This window comes from Poecile atricapillus, chromosome W, assembly GCF_030490865.1.
Source record: "Poecile atricapillus isolate bPoeAtr1 chromosome W, bPoeAtr1.hap1, whole genome shotgun sequence".
Classification (NCBI taxonomy): Eukaryota; Metazoa; Chordata; class Aves; order Passeriformes; family Paridae; genus Poecile; species Poecile atricapillus.
In genome coordinates this window covers 906,952-933,553 of record NC_081288.1, presented here as the reverse complement: position 1 = coordinate 933,553, position 26,602 = coordinate 906,952, and the positions used below count along the sequence as shown (strand labels likewise).

At 51.3% G+C, this 26,602-nt stretch overlaps 1 protein-coding gene and 1 long non-coding RNA gene across 3 annotated transcripts in view; one reads left to right on the top strand and one right to left on the bottom strand.

Moving 5' to 3' along the window:
• Positions 1-484: 484 nt before the first annotated feature.
• On the bottom strand, positions 485-5,148 carry LOC131591690 (uncharacterized). The gene is made up of 3 exons (XR_009280449.1): positions 5,111-5,148; positions 3,993-4,163; positions 485-639 (listed from the first exon to the last, which is right to left on the bottom strand). It is a non-coding gene; the product is annotated as an uncharacterized LOC131591690 (long non-coding RNA).
• A 227-nt stretch (positions 5,149-5,375) lies between these two features.
• The window catches only part of LOC131591685 (protein DENND6B-like), a 34,652-nt gene continuing 13,425 nt past the window's right edge, over positions 5,376-26,602 (top strand). Inside the window, exons 1-12 of one of the 2 annotated variants that reach the window (XM_058862627.1) lie at positions 5,376-5,539; positions 7,115-7,153; positions 7,230-7,272; positions 8,770-8,882; positions 11,582-11,662; positions 13,582-13,687; positions 14,527-14,606; positions 14,724-14,786; positions 17,329-17,384; positions 19,812-19,934; positions 23,929-24,024; positions 24,877-24,971. In XM_058862627.1, coding sequence (XP_058718610.1) covers positions 5,405-5,539; positions 7,115-7,153; positions 7,230-7,272; positions 8,770-8,882; positions 11,582-11,662; positions 13,582-13,687; positions 14,527-14,606; positions 14,724-14,786; positions 17,329-17,384; positions 19,812-19,934; positions 23,929-24,024; positions 24,877-24,971 — 1,030 coding nt within the window. In that variant the 5' untranslated portion in view covers positions 5,376-5,404. Of the gene's footprint in view, positions 5,540-7,096; positions 7,154-7,229; positions 7,273-8,769; positions 8,883-11,581; positions 11,663-13,581; positions 13,688-14,526; positions 14,607-14,723; positions 14,787-17,328; positions 17,385-19,811; positions 19,935-23,928; positions 24,025-24,876; positions 24,972-26,602 lie in introns of both variants that reach the window. The other variant, XM_058862626.1, reaches the window with a different exon arrangement.

Below are 26,602 nucleotides of genomic sequence, written 5' to 3'. Positions count from 1 at the left end.
GCTGGGAGCAGCCTGGGCCAGTGGGAGGTGTGGGGGGCACTGGGGGGTTTGGGGGTCCCCTCTATCCCAAACCATCCCAGGATTCCTTGGTTCTTTGATCCAACACTTGCCTGTCCTGACTCTGGGGAATTCTCTCTGAAGGATTTGGGATGCTGGGTGTGACAGTTCCCTGCTCAGGGCTCTGCTTCCATTCTAATTGAAACCCTCCAGCCCTTACTTTTATATTTCTCAGATGTTTTAAGCACTTTTATTGCCCTTTTTATTCACAATTATTTTTCTTCTGCTTGGCCAGGCAGGAATGTTTGTGTGGCTGCAGTGAAATCAGCCATGGGAGACCCCTGGGACAAGATTAAAACTGATTTTTATTGCAGGACAAAGAGTTACTGAGGAAAAAAATGTCCAATATTTTTTGATACATATTTTTCTTTTCTTATGTTTTCCTGCTCTCCCCTGTCTGACAAGAATCAGCTCCAAGTGTGGCAAGTGTAAATGTGGTGTTGCAGGCTTTATTACAAGCCAGTAATAAATGATAACCAGCATTAATTAGCAGTTCATTAGGGACAGGGCAGTGTTTAAGTGCAGCTGCTCTGCTCCCTGAGCAGGGGAGTTCCACAGGGGCAGGACACGAAAGAGCTGAAACTGAACAAACAGCACGGGGGGGGACCAAAGAAATAAAATAAATGTAAAAAATAAACCAAATAAACCAATATAAATAAATAAATAAAACCAAATATATATATAAAATATAAATAATATATATAAATAATATATATATAAACCTAAATATATATATATAAATAAAACCAAATATATATATAAATAATATGTATATATAAGTAAAACAACAACAAATATATATATAATCCCTGTGATATAATATATATACATTACATTTATTTATATATAAATATATATATAAATATATATCTAAATAAAAGCAAATATGTATACGTAAGTATATATCTATAATACATATAAAAATAGTATATATAAATAAAAAATATATAAAAATAAAACCAAATATATATATAATATATAAAATAATATATATAAATAAAATATATATAAACAAAATCAAATATATATATGTATATGATATATATAAATAATATATATAAACTTTAAAAGAAAAAAAATACATATATATAACCCCTGTGGAATAATATATATACATTATATTTATTTATATAAAAATTATATATATAAATAATATATATAAATAAAGCAAATATATATATAATATATATAAATAAAAAATATATATATAAATAAAACCATATATATATATATATACACATAACCCCTGTGGAATACAATATATATATTATATTTATTTATTTATAAATAAAAATATATAAATAATAGCAAATATATATACATATGTATATATATAATATATATTATATATATTATATATATTTTATATATAAATATATATTTATATACATTATATATTTTTATATATTTATAAATAAAAATATATAAATATATTATATAATATATAATATATATAATATATAATATAATATATATTTATATATATATAAATATATATAAATATTATATATATTATATATATTTTATATACATATATTTATATTTATTTATATTTTTATATATATTTTATACATTTATGTTATATATATTTATATTTTTATATATTTATATATATTTATATATTATATATATTTATATATATAAATAATATATATAAATAAAATATATATATAAATAAACCCATATATATATAATGTATATATATAATATATAAATCAAATATATATACCTAAAGCCATATATATATATATATATATAAAATAAATATAAATAATATATATAAATAAAAATGGATATATAAATAAAACCAAATATAAAACCAAACATAAAACCAATATAAATAAATCAACCAAATAAATTCATAAATAAACCAAAAATAAATCTCCAAACGCACGGGGGCGATGCTGCTGTGGGAGCTCGGCTGCCTGGGCAGGGAATTCCCGTGGGAGTCACTCAGGACACCCTGGAATGGTTTCACTCCCCAAAACCCACCCAGTCCCATGGGCAGGGAATTCCTGTGGGAGTCAGGACACCCTGGAATGGTTTCACTCCCCAAAACCCACCCAGTCCCATGGGCAGGGAATTCCTGTGGGAGTCACTCTGGGCACCCTGGAATGGTTTCACCCCTCAAAACCCACCCAGTCCCCTGGGCAGGGAATTCCTGGGGGAGTCACTCAGGGCACCCTGGAATGGTTTCACTCCCCAAAACCCACCCAGTCCCATGGGCAGGGAATTCCTGGGGGAGTCACTCAGGGCACCCTGGAATGGTTTCACTCCCCAAAACCCACCCAGTCCCATGGGCAGGGAATTCCTGGGGGAGTCACCCTGGGCACCCTGGAATGGTTTCACTCCCCAAAACCCACCCAGTCCCATGGGCAGGGAATTCCTGGGGGAGTCACTCAGGGCACCCTGGAATGGTTTCACCCCTCAAAACCCACCCAGTCCCATGGGCAGGGAATTCCCATGGGAGTCACTCAGGGCACCCTGGAATGGTTTCACCCCTCAAAACCCACCCAGTCCCATGGGCAGGGAATTCCTGTGGGAGTCAGGACACCCTGGAATGGTTTCGCTCCCCAAAACCCACCCAGTCCCATGGGCAGGGAATTCCTGTGGGAGTCAGGACACCCTGGAATGGTTTCACTCCCCAAAACCCACCCAGTCCCATGGGCAGAGAATTCCTGGGGGAGTCAGGACACCCTGGAATGGTTTCACCCCTCAAAACCCACCCAGTCCCATGGGCAGGGACCTTCCCCTGCTCCAGGGTGCTCCAAACCCTGCCCAGCCCGGCCCTGGGCACTGCCAGGGTGGAATTGTCACCTATTCCAATAAATAACCCCCCGAAGGGTCTGGGTGTTCCTCAGCTCCTCAGGAAATCTGTCACAGATCTGTCACAGATCTGTCACAGATCTGGCATTTGTCCCCGCTATTGTCCCCGCTATTGTCCCCGCTATTGTCCCCGATATTGTCCCCGATATTGTCCCCGATATTGCCCAGATTTCCCTGAGCAAGGAGCAGCTCGAGCATTGTATTCTCGTGCCCAGAATCCCACAAAAATCACCATCAAACAGAGACCCCTGACACCCCCAGGGACCCCTGACACCCCCCAGGGACCCCCCTGACACCCCCCAGAGACCCCCCAGGGACCCCTGACACAGTGACCCTCCCTGGGGACACAGTGACCCTGGGGACACACAGTGACCTTTCCTGGGGACACAGTGACCTCTCCTGGGGACACACAGTGACCCTGGGGACACAGAGTGACCCTTCCTGGGGACACACAGTGACCCTGGGGACACAGAGTGACCCTTCCTGGGGACACAGAGTGACCCTGGGGACACAGAGTGACCTTTCCTGGGGACACACAGTGACCCTTCCTGGGGACACACAATGACCCTTCCTGGGGACACACAATGACCCTTCCTGGGGACACACAGTGTCCCTGGGGACACACAGTGACCCTCCCTGGGGACACAGTGACCCTTCCTGGGGACACACAGTGACCCTGGGGACACACAGTGACCCTTCCTGGGGACACACAGTGACCTTTCCTGGGGACACAGAGTGACCCTGGGGACACAGTGACCTTTCCTGGGGACACAGTGACCCTTCCTGGGGACACAGAGTGACCCTGGGGACACAGAGTGACCCTCCCTGGGGACACAGTGACCCTGGGGACACAGAGTGACCCTCCCTGGGGACACAGTGACCCTGGGGACACACAGTGACCCTTCCTGGGGGGACACAGTGACCCTTCCTGGGGACACACAATGACCCTTCCTGGGGACACAGTGACCTCTCCTGGGGACACAGAGTGACCCCGGGCCACCCTTTGCCCTCTGCCTTGGGAACAGCCCCGGGGCACCACCCTGGGGCTCCCTGGTGGATCCTCATTGCCGGGTGAACTCCTCCAGAAGGAGCTGATGGCATTTTCTCACCTTTGCAAACGGAACTGAGGCATCAGGAAACTTTTGCAATAACAGACGCTTGATAAAAGAGCTTTTTTCAAGGATAAAGTCAATTTTCCACTGAGTCAGCTCGGGTCACACAGGTAATTGTGCATTGGGCAGGTGAGAATGTGACAGCGGGGCGGGTTTGTGTAAATTCTCCTGCAGAAAAAATATCATTTTGTACCCTTTGGTGAGTTTGTTTTGTGGAGATTTCCTCCTCCTCACGCCCGGCAGGGAATAAACGGCGTCGGTTTAATAAATGTTGTTTGGGGCGATCATAAAATCGGCCCTGGGGGGCTCAGACCGGGCTCGGGGGCCTCAGACCGGGCTCAGACCGGGCTCAGACCGGGCTCGGGGGGCTCAGACCGGGCTCGGGGGGCTCAGACCGGGCTCAGACCGGGCTCGGGGGGCTCAGACCGGGCTCAGACCGGGCTCGGGGGGGCTCAGACCGGGCTCAGACCGGGCTCGGGGGGCTCAGACCGGGCTCAGACCGGGCTCAGACCGGGCTCGGGGGGGCTCAGACCGGGCTCAGACCAGGCTCAGACCGGGCTCAGACCAGGCTCAGACCGGGCTCAGACCGGGCTCGGGGGGCTCAGACCGGGCTCGGGGGGCTCAGACCGGGCTCGGGGGGCTCAGACCGGGCTCAGACCAGGCTCAGACCGGGCTCAGACCAGGCTCAGACCGGGCTCAGACCGGGCTCGGGGGGCTCAGACCGGGCTCAGACCGGGCTCAGACCGGGCTCAGGGGGGCTCAGACCGGGCTCAGACCGGGCTCAGACCGGGCTCGGGGGGCTCAGACCGGGCTCAGACCGGGCTCAGGGGGGCTCAGACCGGGCTCAGACCGGGCTCAGACCGGGCTCAGACCAGGCTCAGACCGGGCTCAGACCAGGCTCAGACCGGGCTCAGACCGGGCTCGGGGGGCTCAGACCGGGCTCAGACCGGGCTCAGACCGGGCTCAGACCGGGCTCAGGGGGCTCACACCGGGCTCGGGGGGGCTCACACCGGGCTCAGACCGGGCTCGGGGAGATTAACACCGGGCACAACCGGGGGTCGGACCGACCCCGACCGGCCCAGCCCGTAGCGTTGAAGCCGCCGAGCGCTCACTACCTCCAAGCCCCGCGGAGCCCTCACACCGCCGCCATGCCGCCGCCATGACACCTCCATGACACCTCCATGACACCTCCACAGCCCCTCCCGCGCCGCTCTGCGCGCCCGCTCCTGTCTCGATGGTGCGGGTGGCGCTCTCGGGTCCTCCCATCCGCCAGGGGGCGCAGCGTGGGGTCCTCCCATCCGCCAGGGGGCGCAGTGCGGGGTCCTCCCATCCGCCAGGGGGCGCCGCACAGCGCGGGGTCCTCCCCTCAGCCAGGGGGCGCGGGGCGGGACGGGGCGGGCGGCGCCGCCATGGACGCGCTGAGCCGGGCCGAGCCTCGGCCCCGCCGCGCCGCCGCCTCCCCCCTGCCCTGGGGCCGCTTCGCCGCCTGGATCGACTGCGTGTGTGTGGTGACCTTCGATCTGGAGCTCGGGCAGGCCATGGAGGTGCGCCACAAAACACCGGGACACCGGGACACAGCGCCTCAGGCAGCGCGGGAACACCGGGGAGGGAACGGGGCCCTGAGGGAGACGGGATGGAGACGGACGGGAGCGGGATGGAGACGGGGAAACGGGAATGGAGACCGGGAATGGGGATCGGGAATGGAGACAGGGAACCGGGAATGGAGACAGGGAACCGGGAATGGAGACAGGGAACCGGGAATCAGAGGCAGGGAATGGGAATCGGGGATAGGGAATGGAGACAGGGAACCGGGAATGAGCGGGACAGGGAATGGGGATGGGGAATCCGGGATGGAGACAGGGAACCGGGAATGGGAACCGGGAATGGAGACAGGGAATGAGAACCGGGAATGGAGACAGGGAACCGGGAATGGGAGGGGACAGGGAGGCAGGAGATGGGGATCAGGGATGGAGACGGACGGGACCGGGATGGAGACAGAAAACCGGGATGGAGACAGGGAACCGGGAATGGGAGGGACAGGGAGGCAGGAGATGGGGATCGGGAATCCGGGATGGAGACCGGGAATGAGAGGGACAGGGAGGCAGGGAATGGGGATCGGGGATCGGGAATAGAGACAGGGAACCGGGAATGGAGACAGGGAACCGGGAATGGAGACAGGGAACCGGGAATGAGAGGGGACAGGGAGGCAGGAGATGGGGATCGGGGATCGGGAATGGAGACAGGGAACCGGGAATGGAGACAGGGAACAGGGAATGAGAGAGGACAGGGAGGCAGGAGATGGGGATGGGGAGTCCAGGATGGAGACAGGGAATGGGGAATAGGAGGGGACAGGGAATGGGGATCGGGAATCCGGGATGGAAACCGGGAACCGGGAATGAGAGAGGACAGGGAGGCAGGAGATGGGGATGGGGATCGGGGATTGGGAATGGAAACAGGGAACTGGGAATGGGAGGGAATGGAGACAGGAGATGGGGATGTGGAGGGATCAGCGATGGGGAGAGAGGGAATCAGGGATAGCAGGCTGAAAAGGGAATTAAGGGTGGGGACAGAAGGGATTGGGAATGGAGTGTGTGAAAGGTGGGATTGGGAATGGAGGGTGAGGAAGGTGGGATTGGGAATGGAGAGAGTGAAAGGTGGGATTGGGAATGGAGTGTGTGAAAGGTGGGATTGGGAATGGAGGGTGTGAAAGGTGGGATTAGGAATGGAGGGTGAGGAAGGTGGGATTGGGAATGGAGTGTGTGAAAGGTGGGATTGGGAATGGAGTGTGTGAAAGGTGGGATTGGGAATGGAGAGAGTGAAAGGTGGGATTGGGAATGGAGTGTGTGAAAGGTGGGATTGGGAATGGAGAGTGAAAGATGGGATTGAGAATGGAGGGTGTAAATTGGGATTGGAGAGTGAGGAAGGTGGGATTGGGATTGGAGGGTGTGAAAGGTGGGATTGGGATTGGAGAGTGTGAAAGGTGGGATTGGGAATGGAGTGTGTGAAAGGTGGGATTGGGATTGGAGGGTGAGGAAGGTTTGGATCACGGCTGGGGTGTGCCCACAATATAAAATGTATTTATAACAAACCACAGCAGTCAGGCTCTGCTCTCTCCACAGCTGGTTTATCCCCACGACTTCAGGCTCACTGAGAAGGAGGTAAAGACCTTCATCCCTTCCCATTCCTCCTCCCCTGCTGCTCTCCTGGATCTCATTCCCGCTGCCTTCCTTGCAGAAAACCAGCATCTGCTACCTGTCCTTCCCAGATTCCTACTCAGGTGGGTGACACCGGGGTGGCCCTGGGGGGACAACGGGCCCTGGGGTGCTGCAGGGCTGGGAGGGCTGCAGGAGCACCCTGGGGTGAGCCAGAGCTTCCCTGTGCTCCAAGGAAATTCCTGGGATTGAGCCAGAGCTTCCCTGTGCTCCAAGGAAATTCCTGGGATTGAGCCAGAGCTTCCCTGTGCTCCAAGGAAATTCCTGGGATTGAGCCAGAGCTTCCCTGTGCTCCAAGGAAATTCCCAGAGCTTCCCTATGCTCCAAGGAAATTCCCAGAGCTTCCCTGTGCTCCAAGGAAATTCCCAGAGCTTCCCTGTGCTCCAAGGAAATTCCCAGAGCTTCCCTGTGCTCCAAGGAAATTCCCAGAGCTTCCCTTTGCTCCAAGGAAATTCCCAGAGCTTCCCTTTGCTCCAAGGAAATTCCCAGAGCTGAGCCAGAGCTCCAAGGAAATTCCCAGAGCTGAGCCAGAGCCTCCCTGTGCTCTGTGCTCCAAGGAATTTCCCGGAGCAGGAGTTCCTGGGATGGAAGCTGTCACATTCCTGGGGCTGGGACAGGAGCTGGGGAGAGGCACTTCCAGCAGAAATGTCCCCAAATCTGTGTTTATCCATCACAAAGGAGAAATAAATCTTATCCAGCCAGGCCCTGGGGCTTTAAGGGTTGGGTTTCCGCACTTTCATGGAATCCTGGGATGGTTTGGGATAAAAGGGATCCCAAATCCCCCCCAGTGCCCCCCTGCCATGGCAGGGACACCTCCCATTGTCCCAATGTCCAGCCTGGCCTTGGACATTCCAGGGATCCAGGGGCAGCCCCAGCTGCTCTGGCAATTCCAGCCCAGCCAGCAATTCCCAATTCCCAATTCCCAACATCCCACCCCCATCTCCCCTTTCCCAGGGAATTCCCTCCATTCCCTCTCTCCAGCCCTGCCCCGGCTCCGCTCCAGGAAGGAATTTTGGGGTCCAGGGGTTTCCCTGGGAATCTCAGCACTGCAGGAAGGGTCTCCCTTCCCTTTTCCAGCCCCAACTTCCAGAAAAATCCCTCGGGATGGATTCAGAGCCTCCCAAATCCCAGAATGGTTTGGGATGGGATCCAGGGACCTTCAATCCCATCCCATTCCAATCCCACCATCCCAGGCTGCTCCAAGCTTTCCTTGGCCATTCCCGGGATCCAGGGGCAGCCACAGCTGCTCTGGGAATTCCATTCCAGCCGGGAATTCCCAATTCCCAACATCCCAACATCCAGCCCTGTCCTCTGGCACTGGGAGCCATTCCCTGGGCACCCTGTGCCACCCTGCCAGGGAAAAGCTTTTTCCAAGAGTTCCCTTTTCCTTCCCGTTTCACTTCCATTTTCCCTTCCTTTTTCCTTTCTCTTTCCCCTCCCTTTGGGATTTCTCTGTTTGGTTTCTCCTCTCTGTCCCTGTTTTGGGTGTTCCCATAGCTCCATCCCGTTCTCCTGGAGCCTCTCCCAGCTCTGTGTCCCTGTCCCTGCTGTGTCTGTCCCAGGTGGCCTTGGGGACACCCAGTTCAGCTTCCGGCTGCGCCAGGCCGGGGGTTCCCGGAGCTCCCCGTTCCAGGATGACGGGAGGTACAACCGGGAGGCCCCTCTGACCCTGCAGGTGGGTCCTGCAATGAGCTGAGCATTCCGTGGATTTGGGCTCCCTCTGGAAAATCCTCCTTTGGCTGTGGGGACAGAGGGGAGGGAAGGATTCAGCGCTGGGATTTCCTTCCGTGCTCACCGGGGAGGGAACGGGATCAGGGAACTGCTGGGAAAGGGATCAGGATCAGGGAACTGCTGGGAAAGGGATCAGGGAACTGCTGGGAATGGGATCAGGGAACTGCTGGGAAAGGGATCAGGGAACTGCTGGGAGAGGAAATGGGATCAGGGAACTGCTGGGAATGGGATCAGGGAACTGCTGGGAATGGGATCAGGGAACTGCTGGGAAAGGGATCAGGGAACTGCTGGGAGAGGAAATGGGATCAGGGAACTGCTGGGAATGGGATCAGGGAACTGCTGGGAATGGGATCAGGGAACTGCTGGGAAAGGGATCAGGGAACTGCTGGGAGAGGAAATGGGATCAGGGAACTGCTGGGAATGGGATCAGGGAACTGCTGGGAGAGGGAACAGAATCAGGGAACTGCTGGGAAAGGGAATGGGATCAGGGAACTGCTGGGAGAGAGATCAGGGAACTGCTGGGAGAGGGATCAGGGAACTGCTGGGAGAGGGAACAGAATCAGGGAACTGCTGGGAAAGGGAATGGGATCAGGGAACTGCTGGGAGAGGAAATGGGATCAGGGAACTGCTGGGAGAGGGATCAGGGAACTGCTGGGAGAGGAAATGGGATCTGGGAACTGCTGGGAATGGGATCAGGGAACTGCTGGGAGAGGGAACAGAATCAGGGAACTGCTGGGAGAGGAAATGGGATCAGGGAACTGCTGGGAGAGGAAATGGGATCAGGGAACTGCTGGGAGAGGAAATGGGATCAGGGAACTGCTGGGAATGGGATCAGGGAACTGCTGGGAATGGGATCAGGGAACTGCTGGGAATGGGATCAGGGAACTGCTGGGAGAGAGATCAGGGAACTGCTGGGAAAGGGATCAGGGAACTGCTGGGAGAGGGAACAGAATCAGGGAACTGCTGGGAAAGGGAATGGGATCAGGGAACTGCTGGGAAAGGGATCAGGGAACTGCTGGGAGAGGGATCAGGGAACTGCTGGGAGAGGGAACAGAATCAGGGAACTGCTGGGAAAGGGAATGGGATCAGGGAACTGCTGGGAAAGGGATCAGGGAACTGCTGGGAGAGGAAATGGGATCAGGGAACTGCTGGGAGAGGGATCAGGGAACTGCTGGGAGAGGAAATGGGATCTGGGAACTGCTGGGAATGGGATCAGGGAACTGCTGGGAGAGGAAATGGGATCTGGGAACTGCTGGGAGAGGGAACGGGATCAGTGGGATCAAAACCAACTGAATCTGGGGGAGAGGGAAGTGAGTTGAGTCAGGGGGACCCCCAGATGTTTTGGGATGTGGAGTGGAATGATGGAGACCCCAGTTCCACTGGGAGGGAATTGAATTAGGGAAACCCCAGTTATTTTGGGAGAGGGAACTGAAGCAGGGACACCTCCCACTGGCCCAGGCTGCTCCAGCCCCAGGCTCCAGCCTGCCCTTGGCCACTGCCAGGGATCCAGGGGCAGCCACAGCTGCTCTGGCAATTCCAGCCCAGCCAGCAATTCCCAATTCCCAACATCCCAACATCCAGCCCTGGCCTCTGGCACTGGCAGCCATTCCCTGGCTCCTGGCCCTGCAGCCCTGTCCCAGTCCCTCTGCAGCTCTCCTGGAGCCCCTTCAGGCCCTGCAGGGGCTCTCAGCTCTCCCTGGATCCTTCTCCTCTCCAGGGGAACATTCCCAGCTCTCCTGGAGCCCCTTCAGGCCCTGCAGGGGCTCTGAGCTCTCCCTGGATCCTTCTCCTCTCCAGGGGAACATTCCCAGCTCTCCTGGAGCCCCTTCAGGCCCTGCAGGGGCTCTCAGCTCTCCCTGGATCCTTCTCCTCTCCAGGGGAACATTCCCAGCTCTCCTGGAGCCCCTTCAGGCCCTGCAGGGGCTCTCAGCTCTCCCTGGATCCTTCTCCTCTCCAGGGGAACGTTCCCAGCTCTCCCAGGCTGGCTCCAGCTGTGTCTGTCCCTGTGTCCCCATGGGAAGCTCTCCTGGGGGATTGGGATCAATGCTGGGATGTGCCAGAGCAGGGGGTGCCTCAGGAAGGAATGGTGACAGTGGGGCTGGGCTGTTCCTCACTGTCCCTCTGTCCCTCTCTGTCCCTGTGTCCCTCTCTGTCCCTCTCTGTCCCTCTCTGTCCCTCTGTCCCTCTCTGTCCTTCTCTGCCCATCTCTGTCCCTCTGTCCCTCTGTGTCCCTCTCTGTCCTTCTCTGTCCCTGTGTCCTTCTCTGTCCTTCTCTGTCCCTCTCTTTCCCTCTGTCCCTCTCTGTCCCTGTGTCCCTCTCTGTCCCTCTCTGTCCTTCTCTGCCCATCTCTGTCCCTCTGTCCCTCTGTGTCCCTCTCTGTCCTTCTCTGTCCCTGTGTCCCTGTCCCTGTGTCCTTCTCTGTCCCTCTCTTTCCCTCTGTCCCTCTCTGTCCCTGTGTCCCTCTCTGTCCCCCTCTGTCCCTCTCTGTCCCTCTGTCCCTGTCTCCCTGTCCCTGTGTCCCTCTGTCCCTCTCTGTCCCTGTCCCTGTGTCCCTGTCCCTGTGTCCCTGTGTCCCTCTCTGTCCCTGTCCCTGTGTCCCTGTCCCTGTGTCCCTCTGTCCCTCTCTGTCCCTGTCCCTGCAGCGAGAGGCCGCTCACTATTTTGGCTACGTGTACTTCCGGCAGGTCAAGGACAGCTCCATGAGGAGGGGCTACTTCCAGAAGGTCAGTGCTGAAATCCCAGAATCCCAAAATCCCTGGGGCTGGAAAAGCCCTCCCAGCCCACCCAGTGCCAGCTGTGCCCGATGCCCACCTTGTCCCCTGAGTGCCACCTCCAGGAATTCCCTGGACACCTCCAGGGATGGGCACTGCAAACCTCCCTGGGCACTTCCAGGGCCTGACCCCCTTTCCATGGGGAAATTCCTGCTGCTGCCCACCCTGAGCCTGTCCTGATCCACCCTGAGCCTGTCCTGGCCCACCCTGAGCCTGTCCTGGCCCATCCTGAGCCTGTCCTGGCCCACCCTGAGCCTGTCCTGATCCACCCTGAGCCTGTCCTGGCCCACCCTGAGCCTGTCCTGATCCACCCTGAGCCTGTCCTGGCCCATCCTGAACCTGTCCTGATCCATCCTGAGCCTGTCCTGGCCCATCCTGAGCCTGTCCTGGCCCACCCTGAGCCTGTCCTGGCCCACCCTGAGCCTGTCCTGATCCATCCTGAGCCTGTCCTGGCCCATCCTGAGCCTGTCCTGATCCACCCTGAGCCTGTCCTGGCCCATCCTGAACCTGTCCTGATCCATCCTGAGCCTGTCCTGGCCCACCCTGAGCCTGTCCTGGCCCACCCTGAGCCTGTCCTGTGCCACCCTGAGCCTGTCCTGATCCACCCTGAGCCTGTCCTGGCCCATCCTGAGCCTGTCCTGGCCCACCCTGAGCCTGTCCTGGCCCAACCTGAGCCTGTCCTGGCCCATCCTGAGCCTGTCCTGGCCCATCCTGAGCCTGTCCTGGCCCATCCTGAGCCTGTCCTGGCCCATCCTGAGCCTGTCCTGGCCCACCCTGAGCCTGTCCTGGCCCATCCTGAGCCTGTCCTGATCCACCCTGAGCCTGTCCTGGCCCATCCTGAGCCTGTCCTGGCCCATCCTGAGCCTGTCCTGGCCCATCCTGAGCCTGTCCTGGCCCATCCTGAGCCTGTCCTGGCCCATCCTGGGGCTTTTCCCTCTCCTGTGCTGCTCCATGGGGACACCTCAATCCCAGCACTGTCCTGATCTTTGTCCCCTCCAGCCCCAGGAGCTCCTCTGAGGCTCCTGCTGATGCACAAATCCCGTTCCCATCCCCTCCAAACCCATCAGTTTTCCCCTGGAGCACTGGGATTGCTCAGGGAAGGAATTGTCACACTTGGATGAGGTTTGAATTCCAAGTTTGGGGTTGGACAGGAGGTGTTTAAATGACTCCTGCATTCCTAATTAAAGCACTCATTAATGGGATGGAGGAGAATGGTGTAACAGTGAAAGCCCCAGTGGGGCTGGGCTGGGACAGCTGTAAAAAAATGGGATTTATTCCACAAGGAAGCCCCATTTAGAACAAAAAAGGCTGGATATGATTCATTATTCCAAGTTCCTTTTTCCTTCCCCAGCATTCCCTGATTTTCCATTTCAGGAATTCTCCAATTCCCATTTCAGGAGTCTCTCCTTTGTGCTCCTCCACCTGAAATGATTTTTGGGAGCTTTGAACCCAGCAGATTTTTATTCCCTTTCCAGCTGCTCTTTTCCCAGGCCATGCTCCCACACCTTTCCTCTCCCAAATCCCAGGTGGGCAGCAAGAATCCCAAAAAAATTCCGGCTTGGAAAAAACTTGGGAGCTCTCCATGGTTTTGTGCCGGGGTTTTTCAGTCCAGCCCTCCATGGCTGGGATCGGGGGGAAAGATCCTGATCCCAATGATCCCAATGATCCCAAATCTCCCATTCCCAGTCCCTGGTGCTCGTGTCCCGCCTTCCCTAGTGCTGGGATTGGGGATCCTGATCCCAATGATCCCAAATCTCCCATTCCCAGTCCCTGGTGCTCGTGTCCCGCCTTCCCTACGTGCTGGGATTGGGGCAGGATCCTAATCCCAATGATCCCAATGATCCCAATGATCCCAAATGTGCCATTCCCAGTCCCTGGTGCTCGTGTCCCGCCTTCCCTACGTGAGGCTGTTCCAGTGCCTGCTCCAGCTGATCGCTCCGGAATACTTCGACAAGCTGGAGCCGTGCCTGGAGGCAGGTGAGGCAGGAAAGCTTGGGATTCTGGAAAATTCCAGCAGGAAGAGACCAGGAAACCTTGGGATTCTGGAAAATTCCAGCAGGGAAACCAAGAGCAGGGATGGCAGCTTGGGATTCTGGAAAATTCCAGCAGGGAAAGCAGGAGCAGCTTGGGATTCTGGAAAATTCCAGCAGGGAAGGACCTTGGGGGTGTTTCCAAGGAATGGGGGCTGTTCCCAGGGAATGGGGACTGTTCCCAGGGAATGTGAATTGTTCCCAAGGAATTCTGGGATGAGCTGGGTTTGCCCCAAGCTGGGGTGGGTGTATAAGATGGGAAGAGGGAACAATTCCCATTAGGAATTCTGGGATAAGCTGGGTTTGCTCCACTCCAGGGGTGTGTGTAACCTGGGAAGAGGGAACAATTCCCATTAGGAATTCTGGGATGAGCTGGGTTTGCCCCAATCCAGGGAGGGGTGTGTGACCTGGGAAAAAGGAACAATTCCCATCAGGAATTCTGGGATAAGCTGGGTTTGCCCCAAGCCAGGGAGGGGTGTGTAATCTGGGAAAAGGGAACAATTCCCATTAGGAATTCTGGGATAAGCTGGGTTTGCCCCAAGCTGGGAGTGGGGTGTGTAATCTGGGAAAAGGGAACAATTCCCATCAGGAATTCTGGGATGAGCTGGATTTGTCCCAAGTTGGGAGTGGGGTGTGTGACCTGGGAAAAGGGAACAATTCCCATCAGGAATTCTGGGATGAGCTGGGTTTGCCCCACTCCAGGGGTGTGTGTAACCTGGGAAAAGGGAACAATTCCCATCAGGAATTCCGGGATAAGCTGGATTTTCCCCCAAACTCTTCCCTCAGTGTGCAACGAGATCGACCAGTGGCCGCCGCCGGTGCCTGGGCAGACGCTGAACCTGCCGGTGATGGGAGTGCTCATCCAGGTACCATCCAGGGAAGGGATTGCACCCTCCTGGAGGTGAAATCCCGGGAAAAGCCCCACATTCCCACAGTTTTTCCCCTGGGAATCGGTGGTGGAGGAGTTTGTTGTCCCTGTGCAGGTGAGGATCCCGTCGCGGGTGGACAAGCCCGGATCCAGCCCGGTGAGGCAGTGCAACCAGGAGGTGAGAGGGGATCACGAGGGAGGAGCTGATCCCTGGGGATCCTGGGGATGAATCCTGGGATCCTGGGGTCCTGGGAATGGATCCTGGGAATCCTGGGGATGCTGGGAAACATGGGAATCCTGGGGATGGATCTGGGGGATCCAAGGGATCCTGGGGATGGATCCTGGGGATGAATCCTGGGATCCTGGGGATGCTGGGATCCTGGGGATGAATCCTGGGATCCTGGGGATGCTGGGGTCCTGGGGATCCTGGGAATCCTGGGATGCTGGGAATTCTGGGAATCCAGGGATCCGTGTGGTCCCAGCAGTGCCGCTCCAGGCTCACCTGGATCACGGCTCTCTGCACCCAGTGCGGGTGTTTCACCCCCTGCCCTTCCTGGGAATTCCTGGGAATCCTGGGATCCTGGGGATCCTGGGAATCCTGGGGATGAATCCTGGGATCCTGGGGATCCTGGGAATCCTGGGATCCTGTGGTCCCAGCAGTGCCGCTCCAGGCTCAGCTGGATCACGGCTCTCTGCACCCACTGCGGGTGTTTCACCCCCTGTCCTTCCTGGGAATTCCTGGGAATCCTGGGATCCTGGGGATCCTGGGAATCCTTGGGATGAATCCTGGGATCCTGGGGATCCTGGGAATCCTGGGATCCTGTGGTCCCAGCAGTGCCGCTCCAGGCTCAGCTGGATCACGGCTCTCTGCACCCAGTGCGGGTGTTTCACCCCCTGCCCTTCCTGGGAATTCCTGGGAATTCCTGGGAATTCCTGCTGCCTCTCCCACCTTCACCTTGACCCGTTTGGAATCTGCTCCGGTGTTTTGGTGTGGATCCCTCCCCCTTTCCCCTCCCTGCTGGGCCTGACCCCCCTGTGCTGCCCCCGTGAGCCCCAAACGCTCTCCCAGCACAGGAAATCCTGGGAAATAACGGAGCAGCCCTGGGCAGCCTGGGAACATCCCTTAGATTGTGGGAACAGGGATGGGTTTGGGATGGGATTGGGATGGGTTTGGGATGGGTTTGTTTGGGATGGGGGGCTCCAGACACAGGGATGGGTTTGGGATGGGATTGGGATGGGTTTGGGATGGGTTTGGGATGGGTTTGTTTGGGATGGGGGGCTCCAGACACAGGGATGGGTTTGGGATGGGATTGGGATGGGATTGGGATGGGTTTGGGATGGGTTTGTTTGGGATGGGGGGGCTCCAGGCACAGCGATGGGTTTGGGATGGGATTGGGATGGGGGCTCCAGGCACAGGGATGGGTTTGTTTGGGATGGGTTTGGGATGGGGGGCTCCAGGCACAGGGATGGGTTTGGGATGGATTTGGGATGGGTTTGGGATGGGTTTGGGATGGGTTTAGGCTCCAGGCACAGGGATGGGTTTGGGCTCCAGGCACAGGGATGGGTTTGGGCTCCAGGCACAGGGATGGGTTTGGGATGGATTTGGGATGGGTTTGGGCTCCAGGCACAGGGATGGGTTTGGGCTCCAGGCACAGGGATGGGTTTGGGACAGGGGTGGGTTTGGGATGGGTTTGGGATGGGGGGCTGCAGGCACAGGGATGGGTTTGTTTGGGATGGGGGGCTCCAGGCACAGGGATGGGTTTGGGATGGATTTGGGATGGATTTGGGATGGGTTTGGGATGGGTTTGGGATGGGTTTGGGATGGGTTTAGGCTCCAGGCACAGGGATGGGTTTGGGCTCCAGGCACAGGGATGGGTTTGGGACAGGGGTGGGTTTGGGATGGGTTTGTTTGGGATGGGGGGCTCCAGACACAGGGATGGGTTTGGGATGGGTTTGTTTGGGATGGGGGGCTCCAGACACAGGGATGGGTTTGGGATGGGTTTGGGATGGGTTTGTTTGGGATGGGGGGCTCCAGACACAGGGATGGGTTTGGGATGGGTTTGGGATGGGTTTGTTTGGGATGGGGGGCTCCAGACACAGGGATGGGTTTGGGATGGGTTTGGGATGGGTTTGTTTGGGATGGGGGGCTCCAGGCACAGGGATGGGTTTGGGATGGATTTGGGATGGGTTTGGGATGGATTTGGGATGGGTTTGGGATGGGTTTGGGCTCCAGGCACAGTGATGGGTTTGGGATGGGTTTGGGATGGGTTTGGGCTCCAGGCACAGGGATGGGTTTGGGACAGGGGTGGGTTTGGGATGGGTTTGGGATGGGGGGCTGCAGGCACAGGGATGGGTTTGGGATGGGTTTGTTTGGGATGGGGGGCTCCAGACACAGGGATGGGTTTGGGATGGGTTTGGGATGGGTTTGGGATGGGTTTGTTTGGGATGGGGGGCTCCAGGCACAGGGATGGGTTTGGGATGGATTTGGGATGGGTTTGGGATGGGTTTGGGCTCCAGGCACAGGGATGGGTTTGGGACAGGGGTGGGTTTGGGATGGGTTTGGGATGGGGGGCTGCAGGCACAGGGATGGGTTTGTTTGGGATGGGGGGCTGCAGGGTGTGAGCCCCTTGTTCCCTGGAGGAGCTGTGCAGTGATTCCAGCTGGAGCTGCAGCCTCCTCCCAGCTGCTGACAGCTTTTCCTGTCTCCCTTCCTCCCCCAGAACCTGCTACCAGCACCCCTGGTCCTCCCCAGCGTTCATGAGCTGGATCTGTTCAGGTGAGAGGCTCCTCTGCCCCTTTCCCTGCAGGGATCATCCCCCAAATCTCAGGATGCTGCAGAATCCAGCGCTGCTGCATCCCTGGAGCTCCTCTGGGATTCTGGGTTTGAGCTGAGCAAGGGGATGGGGAGCAGCTGCTGCCCAAAATCCCCCAGGGGAGAGTTCCAGGCACATCCTGTAGGAGACACTTTCTGGGGACGGTCTGAGACACGGCAAAGACCTCTATAATCCAGTTGGGTGTTAGAAGGACCTCTATAATCCAGTTGGGTGTTAGAAGGACCTCTATAATCCAGTTGGGTGTCAGAAGGACCTCTATAATCCAGTTGGGTGTTAGAGGGACCTCTATAATCCAGTTGGGTGTCAGAAGGACCTCTATAATCCAGTTGGGTGTTAGAAGGACCTCTATAATCCAGTTGGGTGTTAGAAAGACCTCTATAATCCAGTTGGGTGTTAGAGGGACCTCTATAATCCAGTTAGAAGTTTATTTCAGGGCTTGGGAGAGAGAGAGCTCTGCTATGAGCCAGCAGGTAGAGCTCAAAGCAGGCTCAGAGAGAACAATACAAAAGGGGATAAAATATGAATACATGAGCTCAAGACTTAAGATTGCTGAGAAAGAGAGTGACAGAACAGAAGTGAGAGAGCCAGGGAAAAAGAGAGAGCGTAGCAAGAGAGAGCAAGAGAGAGCAAGAGAGACCAAGAGAGACCAAAATTAAGAGTTAAGAGCTAAGAGAGCCCAAGAAAACTCAGAGAGCCAAGAGAGACTAAAAGTGCTAAGAGGGCTAAGAGTTAAGAGAGAGCTAAGAGAACCAAAAGAGAGAATTCTCTTTTACAATTACTTATTATTAATATACAATTGCAATTATTATTAATATAACCTATACATTGAATATTCTATTCCTTCACTAACCAATCTTTCTAACTATACTAATACAGTAACATTTGGGTGTGACCTATAGAAATCGCTATTTTTGCATATTTTTAATTATCTCGGGGTCCTTCAGACCTTTCCTTATAAGGCTGGGGAGAGGGGTCTCAGCTTAGTTTTATTATTAGTTTTATTGCTTTTTAATGTGTTCTGGCACACCAGCCAGGTTTATTTGAATTATTCAATCCCTGCTTTCATTTGTATTTCTTCCTTAGCCTTTCTGGCTACAGAGTCATATTTATAATTTCTTTCTAATTCTGCCTTCCCAACATCATCCAGCACGGGATGTGCCATTCCTGGGTGCATCCTGTGGTGTCCAGGGGTGTCCTGATGTCACAGGCACTGAGAGAAACATCTGTCCTCAGGAGCCTCCTGGGGTGTCACAAGGCCAACTCCAGGGTGCTGCACCCAGGTCAGGGCAGCCCTGGGATTGATCCAGGCTGGGCAGGAGCCTGGAGCAGCCCTGGGACAGGGATTTGGGGGTGCTGGGTGTGACCTGAGCCAGCCCAGAGCCCCCCAGGGCTGGGCTGATCCCGCAGGGGAGGGGGGACCCTGCCCCTGTCCCCACCTGCAGAGCTGCCCCAGCCCTGGGGACACAGCAGCAGCACCTGGAGCTGCTGGAGAGAGACCAGAGGAGACCCCAGAGCTGCTCCAGGCCTGGAGCCCCTCAGTTCCCAGGGATCCAGCCTGGGAGAGCTGGGAATGTTCCCCTGGAGAGGAGAAGGATCCAGGGAGAGCTTCCAGAACATTCCAGGGCCCCTGAAGGGGCTCCAGGAGAGCTGGGAATGTTCCCCTGGAGAGGAGAAGTGCCAGGATTCCCGAGTCAGGCTGGTGGTGACAGCCCCTAAAATCAGGATGTTCCTGCCCGCAGCTCCTGGCTCTGGGAAAACCCTGGGAGTGGAGATTTCCATTGTTCTCACCAGCCCTTGGAATGATTTCTGTGTTGAGGATGATGAGCCTGAGAGCCTCCCCCAGGGCTGGGCTGATCCCGCAGGGGAGGGGGGACCCTGCCCCTGTCCCCACCTGCAGAGCTGCCCCAGCCCTGGGGACACAGCAGCAGCACCTGGAGCTGCTGGAGAGAGCCCAGAGGAGACCCCAGAGTGGCAGGGGGGACACTGGAGGGGCTTTGAGGTCCCTTCCCCTTCCCACCCAAACCATTCCACAAGTTCTGGTCACAGATTGCTTGACTTTGCTTGGAGCATTTCCTTTAAACTTGTACAAAACCAAAGAGTGAGAGCCCAGGTGGAGACACCTGAATTCCTCTTGGAATGCTGAACATCCATCCCAGGTGGAGACACCTGAATTCCCCTTGGAATGCTGAAAATCCATCCCAGGTGGAGACACCTGAATTCCCCTTGGAATGCTGAAAATCCATCCCAGGTGGAGACACCTGAATTCCCCTTGGAATGCTGAAAATCCATCCTAAATCCCAAATCCCCGGAGGGGAGCAGAGCTGGGGGAGCACAGCTCCATCCTCAGCTCTGTCCCTCGGTGTTTCCAGATGTTTCCAGCCCGTGCTGATCCACATCCAGATGTTGTGGGAGCTGATGCTGCTGGGGGAGCCCATGGTGGTGATGGCACCGTCCCCAAGCGTGTCCTCAGAGATGGTCCTGGCCCTCACCAGGTGACTCCTGCAGGGTTTGGGGGGTCTGGGGGGGCTGCAAACCCCAGCAGAAAACTCTGATTTCGCTTTAGTTTGCCCGTGGAAGCTTTGCAAAGCAAACTTTATATATTTTTATACACTTTTTTTTGAAATTTTTTTTTTCTTTTAAATTTATTTATTATTTTTATATACTTTAAATATTCCATGTTACCACTGAGGATAAATAGATCACACAGAAAACTCTGATTTCGGTTTAGTTTGCCTGTGGAAGCTTTGATATAATATATTCGCATATCATATATTATATAATATATAATACTATAATACCATTATAATATATACTATATATACAATATATATTATATATATAATACTATATTGTAGTATATACTATTTTATATAATATATAATATATAATATATAATATATACTGTATATTATATATATGGTAGTATATAATAGTATATACTATTATATAGTATATAGCATATAATATATAATATATTATATGTTATAATAGTAGTATAATATACTGTATATAATGATAGTATATAATATAGTATATAATATTAGTATATAATATATTATATACTGCATAATACAATAATACTATTATAATATATATAATAGTATATAATAGTATATGATAGTATATATAATATATACTATATATAATATATATAATATATATAATAGTATATAATAGTATATACTATTATATAGTATATAGTATATAATGCACTACATATTATAATAATAGTATAATATACTGATTATAATAATATATTCTATGTAATATAGTATATAATAATATATAAATAATAGTTTATAATATTAGTATGTAATAGTATATAACATTAGTATATAATATGTTATATACTATATAATACTATAATACTATAATAATAATATAATATATAATAATTAATATAATATCATTTGCAAGGCAAACTGCAAATACTCCATGTTATCACTGAGGATAAATAGATCACACAGCAAACTCTGATTTCGGTTTAGTTTGCCCATGGAAGATTTGCTATATTGTATTAATATATATTATATACTATATAATACTATAATACTATTATAATATATATTATACATATAATATATATTATATAGTATATAATAGTATATAATAAATACTATATAATACTGTAATAGTATTACAATAATATAATATATAATTTAATAATTAATATAATATAAAATACAATACTCCATCTCACCCTTTTTGGTTTAACAAAAAGAAAAGAAAAAAGAAAAGTGAACAAAGAAACTAGCAACATTATAAAAATAATATAATACTATAATATAATATGCTATTATAATAATACTTTATAATATATACTATATACATAATAGTATATAATGTTGGTATATAATATTAGTACATGATACTATAATTCTATGATAATAAATTCTATTATAATATACACTACATATATAATATATATAATAGTATATAATAGTATATACTATTATATAGTATATATACTATATATATAATATATAGTATATTTAATATAGTATTTAATATTATCTACTATTATATAGTATATAGTATATCATGTATAATATACTATATATTATAATAATAGTATAATATACTGAATATAATAATAGTATATACTATATAATATAGTATATAATCGTATATAATATTAGTATATAATATATACTGTATAATACTATAATACTATTATAATAATATAGTATATAATAATTAATAAAATATAAAATACAATACTCCATCTCACCCTTTTTGGTTTAAGGAAAAGAAAAGAAAAAAGAAAAATAAGCAAAGAAACTAGCAACATTATAAACAATAATATAATACTATAATATACTATTATAATAACACTATATAATATATACTATATATATATAATAGCATACAATATTAGTATATATTAGTATATAATATGTTATATACTATATAGTATTATAATATTATTATAATATATACTGTATATAATGCATGTAATATATATAATAGTATATAAGAGTGTATACTATTGTATAGTATATAGTTAGTATATAATATATAATATACTATATATTACAATAATAGTATAATATATAATAATGTATATTATTTTATATTATATTATGTTATGTTATATTATATTATGTCATATTATATATTATATATATAATAGTATAACAATAGTATATATTATAACAATAGTATAATATACTGTATTAATATATACATTATACATAATGTATACATTATATATAATATATACATTATATATAATATAATTATATATTATAATAATAGTATAGTATACTGTATATATTAATAGTATAAATATAGTATATAATAGTATATATTAGTATATATTATTAGCATATAATATATCATATACTATACAATACTATAATAGTATTATAATATATACTGTAAATAATATATAGTATACATATAATAGTATATAATAATATATACTATTATATAGTATACAATATATTATATATTATAATAATAGTATAATATACTGAATATAATAGTATATACTATATAATATAGCATATAATAGTATATAATATTAATATATACTATATACTATACAGTACTATAATACTATTATAATATATGCTATATATAATATATATAATATATATTATAGTATATAATACTGTATACTATTATATGGTATATAGTATATAATGTGTAATACTATATATTATAATAGTAGTATAATATACTGTATATAGTAGTATATTCTATATAATTCTATATAATATAGTATACAATATTGCATCATATTAGTGTATAATATATACTATATAATAGTATAATACTATTATAATATATACGATATATATAATATATAGTGTATATATAATACTATATAGTAGTATATACTATTATATATAATATATACTATATATAATATATATGGTATATATAATAGTATATAATAGTATATCCTATTATGTAGCCTATAGTATAAAATATATAATATACTATATATTATAATAATAGTGTAAATGTACTGAATATAATAGTATATTCTATATAATATAGTATATAATAGTATAGAATATTAGTATATAATATATACTATATAATACTATAATACTATTATAATAATATATAATAAATACTATTATAATAATATATAATATAATTATTAACAATAATATATAATATAATGATTAATATAAAATAATATAAAATACAATACAATATAATAATGTATAATATAATGATTAATATAAAATAAAATACAATACAATACTCCATAGTGCTGCCCTGGAGCTGCTGCCCTGGAGCTGCTGCCCTGGAGCGCTCCAGGCTGGGCACAGGGGCTGGAAACTGGGAAAGGCCCTGGGGGGACACGAGCCCAGAGGGGCCAGGGGGGCAGGAGGCCGATGGAGCCGGGCTGGGGCAGCCCCAGGGTGGGCACAGCCCGGGGCAGGGACTGTCCCCTGTGCTGGCATGGGGTGACTGCTGTGCCCAGGGTGCCCTGTGCCATGTCTGGAGTGTCCTGTGCCATGTCTGGAGTGTCCTGTGCCATGTCTGGAGTGTCCTGTGCCATGCCCAGGGTGTCTCTGCCGTGCCCAGGGTGCCCTGTGCCATAACCAGGGTGCCCTGTGCCATGCCTGGAGTGTCTAGAGTGTCCTGTGCCATGCCCATGGTGACCCTGCCATGCCCATGGTGACCCTGTTGTGCCCATGGTGACCCTGCTGTGCCCATGGTGACCCTGCCATGCCCATGGTGACCCTGCTGTGCCCATGGTGACCCTGCTGTGCCCATGGTGACCCTGCCATGCCCATGGTGACCCTGCCATGCCCATGGTGACCCTGCTGTGCCCATGGTGCCCGTGCCATGCCCATGGTGCCCTGTGCCATGTCTGGAGTGCCCTGTGCCATGTCTGGAGTGTCCTGTGCCATGCCCATGGTGACCCTGCCATGCCCAGGGTGACCCTGCCATGCCCATGGAGCCCATTCCATGCCCACGGTGCCCGTGCCATGCCCATGGTGACCGTGTCTGTCCCTGCAGCTGCCTGGCCCCGCTCCGTTACTGCTGCGACTTCCGGCCCTACTTCACCATCCACGACAGCGAGTTCAAGGAGTACACCACACGGACCCAGGCCCCGTGAGTGCCCCCTGTGCCCTGCCAGGACCTTCCTGTGCCCTGCCAGGACCCTCTGTGCCCTGCCAGGACCCTCTGTGCCCTGCCAGGACCTTCCTGTGCCCTGCCAGGACCCTCCTGTGCCCTGCCAGGACCTTCCTGTGCCCTGCCAGAACCCTCCTGTGCCCTGCCAGAACCCGCTGTGCCCTGCCAGGACCTCCCTGTGCCCTGCCAGAGCCCCCTGTGCCCTGCCAGGACCCTCCTGTGCCCTGCCAGGACCCTCTGTGCCCTGCCAGAGCCCCCTGTGCCCTGCCAGGACCCTCCTGTGCCCTGCCAGGACCCTCTGTGCCCTGCCAGAGCCCCCTGTGCCCTGACAGAGCCCCCAGTGCCCTGCCAGAACCCTCCTGTGCCCTGCCAGGACCCTCCTGTGCCCTGCCAGAGCCCCCTGTGCCCTGCCAGAACCTCCCTGTACCCTGCCAGGACCTTCCTGTGCCCTGCCAGAACCCGCTGTGCCCTGCCAGGACCCTCCTGTGCCCTGCCAGAACCCGCTGTGCCCTGCCAGGACCCCCCAGTGCCACCCCAGTGTCCCCCCAGTGTCCCCAGTGTCCCCCCAGTGTCCCCAGTGCCACCCCAGTGTCCCCAGTGCTCAGGCTGGCCCCTCCAGTGCCCTGCCAGGACCCCCCCAGTGTCCCCCCAGTGTCCCCAGTGCTCAGGCTGGCCCCTCCTGTGACACACCCAGTGTCCCCAGTGTCCCCCCAGTGTCCCCAGTGCTCAGGCTGGCCCCTCCAGTGCCCTGCCAGGACCCCCCATGCCCTGCCAGGACCCTCCTGTGCCCTGCCAGGACCCCCCAGTGCTCAGGCTGGCCCCTCCTTGCAGCCCCAACATTGTGGTGGGTGTCACCAACCCCTTCTTCATCAAAACCCTGCAGCACTGGCCCCACATCCTGCGCCTGGGGGAGCCCCGCACGGCAGGTGAGCCCCGAAACGGGAGAGATTGGGGTGTCAGGGGACATTGGGGTGCTGGGGGACATTGGGATGTCAGGGGACATTGGGGTGTCAGGGGAGATTGGGGTGTCAGGGGAGATTGGGGTGCTGGGGACATTGGGGTGCTGGGGGAGCCAAACAGGGGAGATTGGGGTGCAGGGGAGACAAATGAGAGATTGGGGTGCTGGGGACATTGGGGTGCCTGACAGGGGAGATTGGGGTGCTGGGGGAGCCCCGCACTGCAGGTGAGCCCCGAAACAGGAGAGATTGGGGTGCTGGGGACATTGGGGTGCTGGGGAAGATTGGGGTGCTGGGGGACATTGGGGTGTCAGGGGAGATTGGGGTGCTGGGGGACATTGGGGTGCTGGGGACATTGGGGTGCCTGACAGGGGAGATTGGGGTGTCAGGGGAGATTGGGGTGTCAGGGGAGATTGGGGTGTCAGGGGAGATTGGGGTGCTGGGGGAGACAAATGAGAGATTGGGGTGCTGAGGACATTGGGGTGCTGGGGAGATTGGGGTGCCTGACAGGGGACATTGGGGTGCTGGGGACATTGGGGTGCCTGACAGGGGACATTGGGGTGCTGGGGGAGCCAAACAGGGGAGATTGGGGTGCTGGGGGAGACAAATGAGAGATTGGGGTGTCAGGGGAAATTGGGGTGCTGGGGAGATTGGGGTGCCTGACAGGGGAGGTTGGGGTGCCAGGAGAGTTTGGGGTTCTGCAGGAGTTTGAGGTGCCAGGGGAGTTTGGGGTGCCAGGGGACACTCAGGGTGCTGTCGGGGGGTCTCAGGGTGCTCTTGGGGATCTCGGGGTGCTGTTTGGAATCACGGGGTGCTGTTGGGGGGTCTCGGGGTGCCGGGGGGGTGGCCCAGGGCTCGCTGGGGCTGGGGAGCAGCCGGAGGCTGCAGGAGCTGCCCCAGCCGGGATTCCCCGGATTCCCCGGATCCCCTGGATTGATTCCCTGGATTCCCTGGATCCCCTGGATTCCCTGGATTGATTCCCCGGATCCCCTGGATCCCCTGGATTCCCTGGATTCCCTGGATTGATTCCCTGGATCTCCTGGATTCCCGGGATCCCCTGGATCCCCTGGATTCCCCGGATCCCCTGGATCCCCTGGATTCCCTGGATTCCCCGGATCCCCTGGATTCCCTGGATTGATTCCCTGGATCCCCTGGATCCCCTGGATTCCCCAGATTCCCTGGATTCCCCGGATCCCCTGGATTCCCAGGATTCCCTCGCAGCTCGGGCTGTGCCCCGAGCAGGGAGAGCAGGAATCGCTGTCCTGCAGCTCCCAGGAGAGGAAAATCCTCCCTGGGCAGGGAAATGAGGGGACAGAGAGAGAGAAAAACCTGCTCTGATCCCCTGTGCCCCTCTGGGAGCTGGGAATGAATCCCTGGGAATGGGAATTGAGGGACAGGGAGAGAAAAACCTGCTCTGATCCCCTGTGCCCCTCTGGGAGCTGGGAATCCATCCTGGGAACAGGGAATTCACAATTCCAGAGGGGAGGGATTGCTGGGAACGCTGGAGACCCTGCAGGAGGGGACAGAACCCCAATTGTCCCCTCTGGGATTGCCAGGACCCCAATTGTCCCCTCTGGGATGGCCCCAGACCCTGCAGGAGG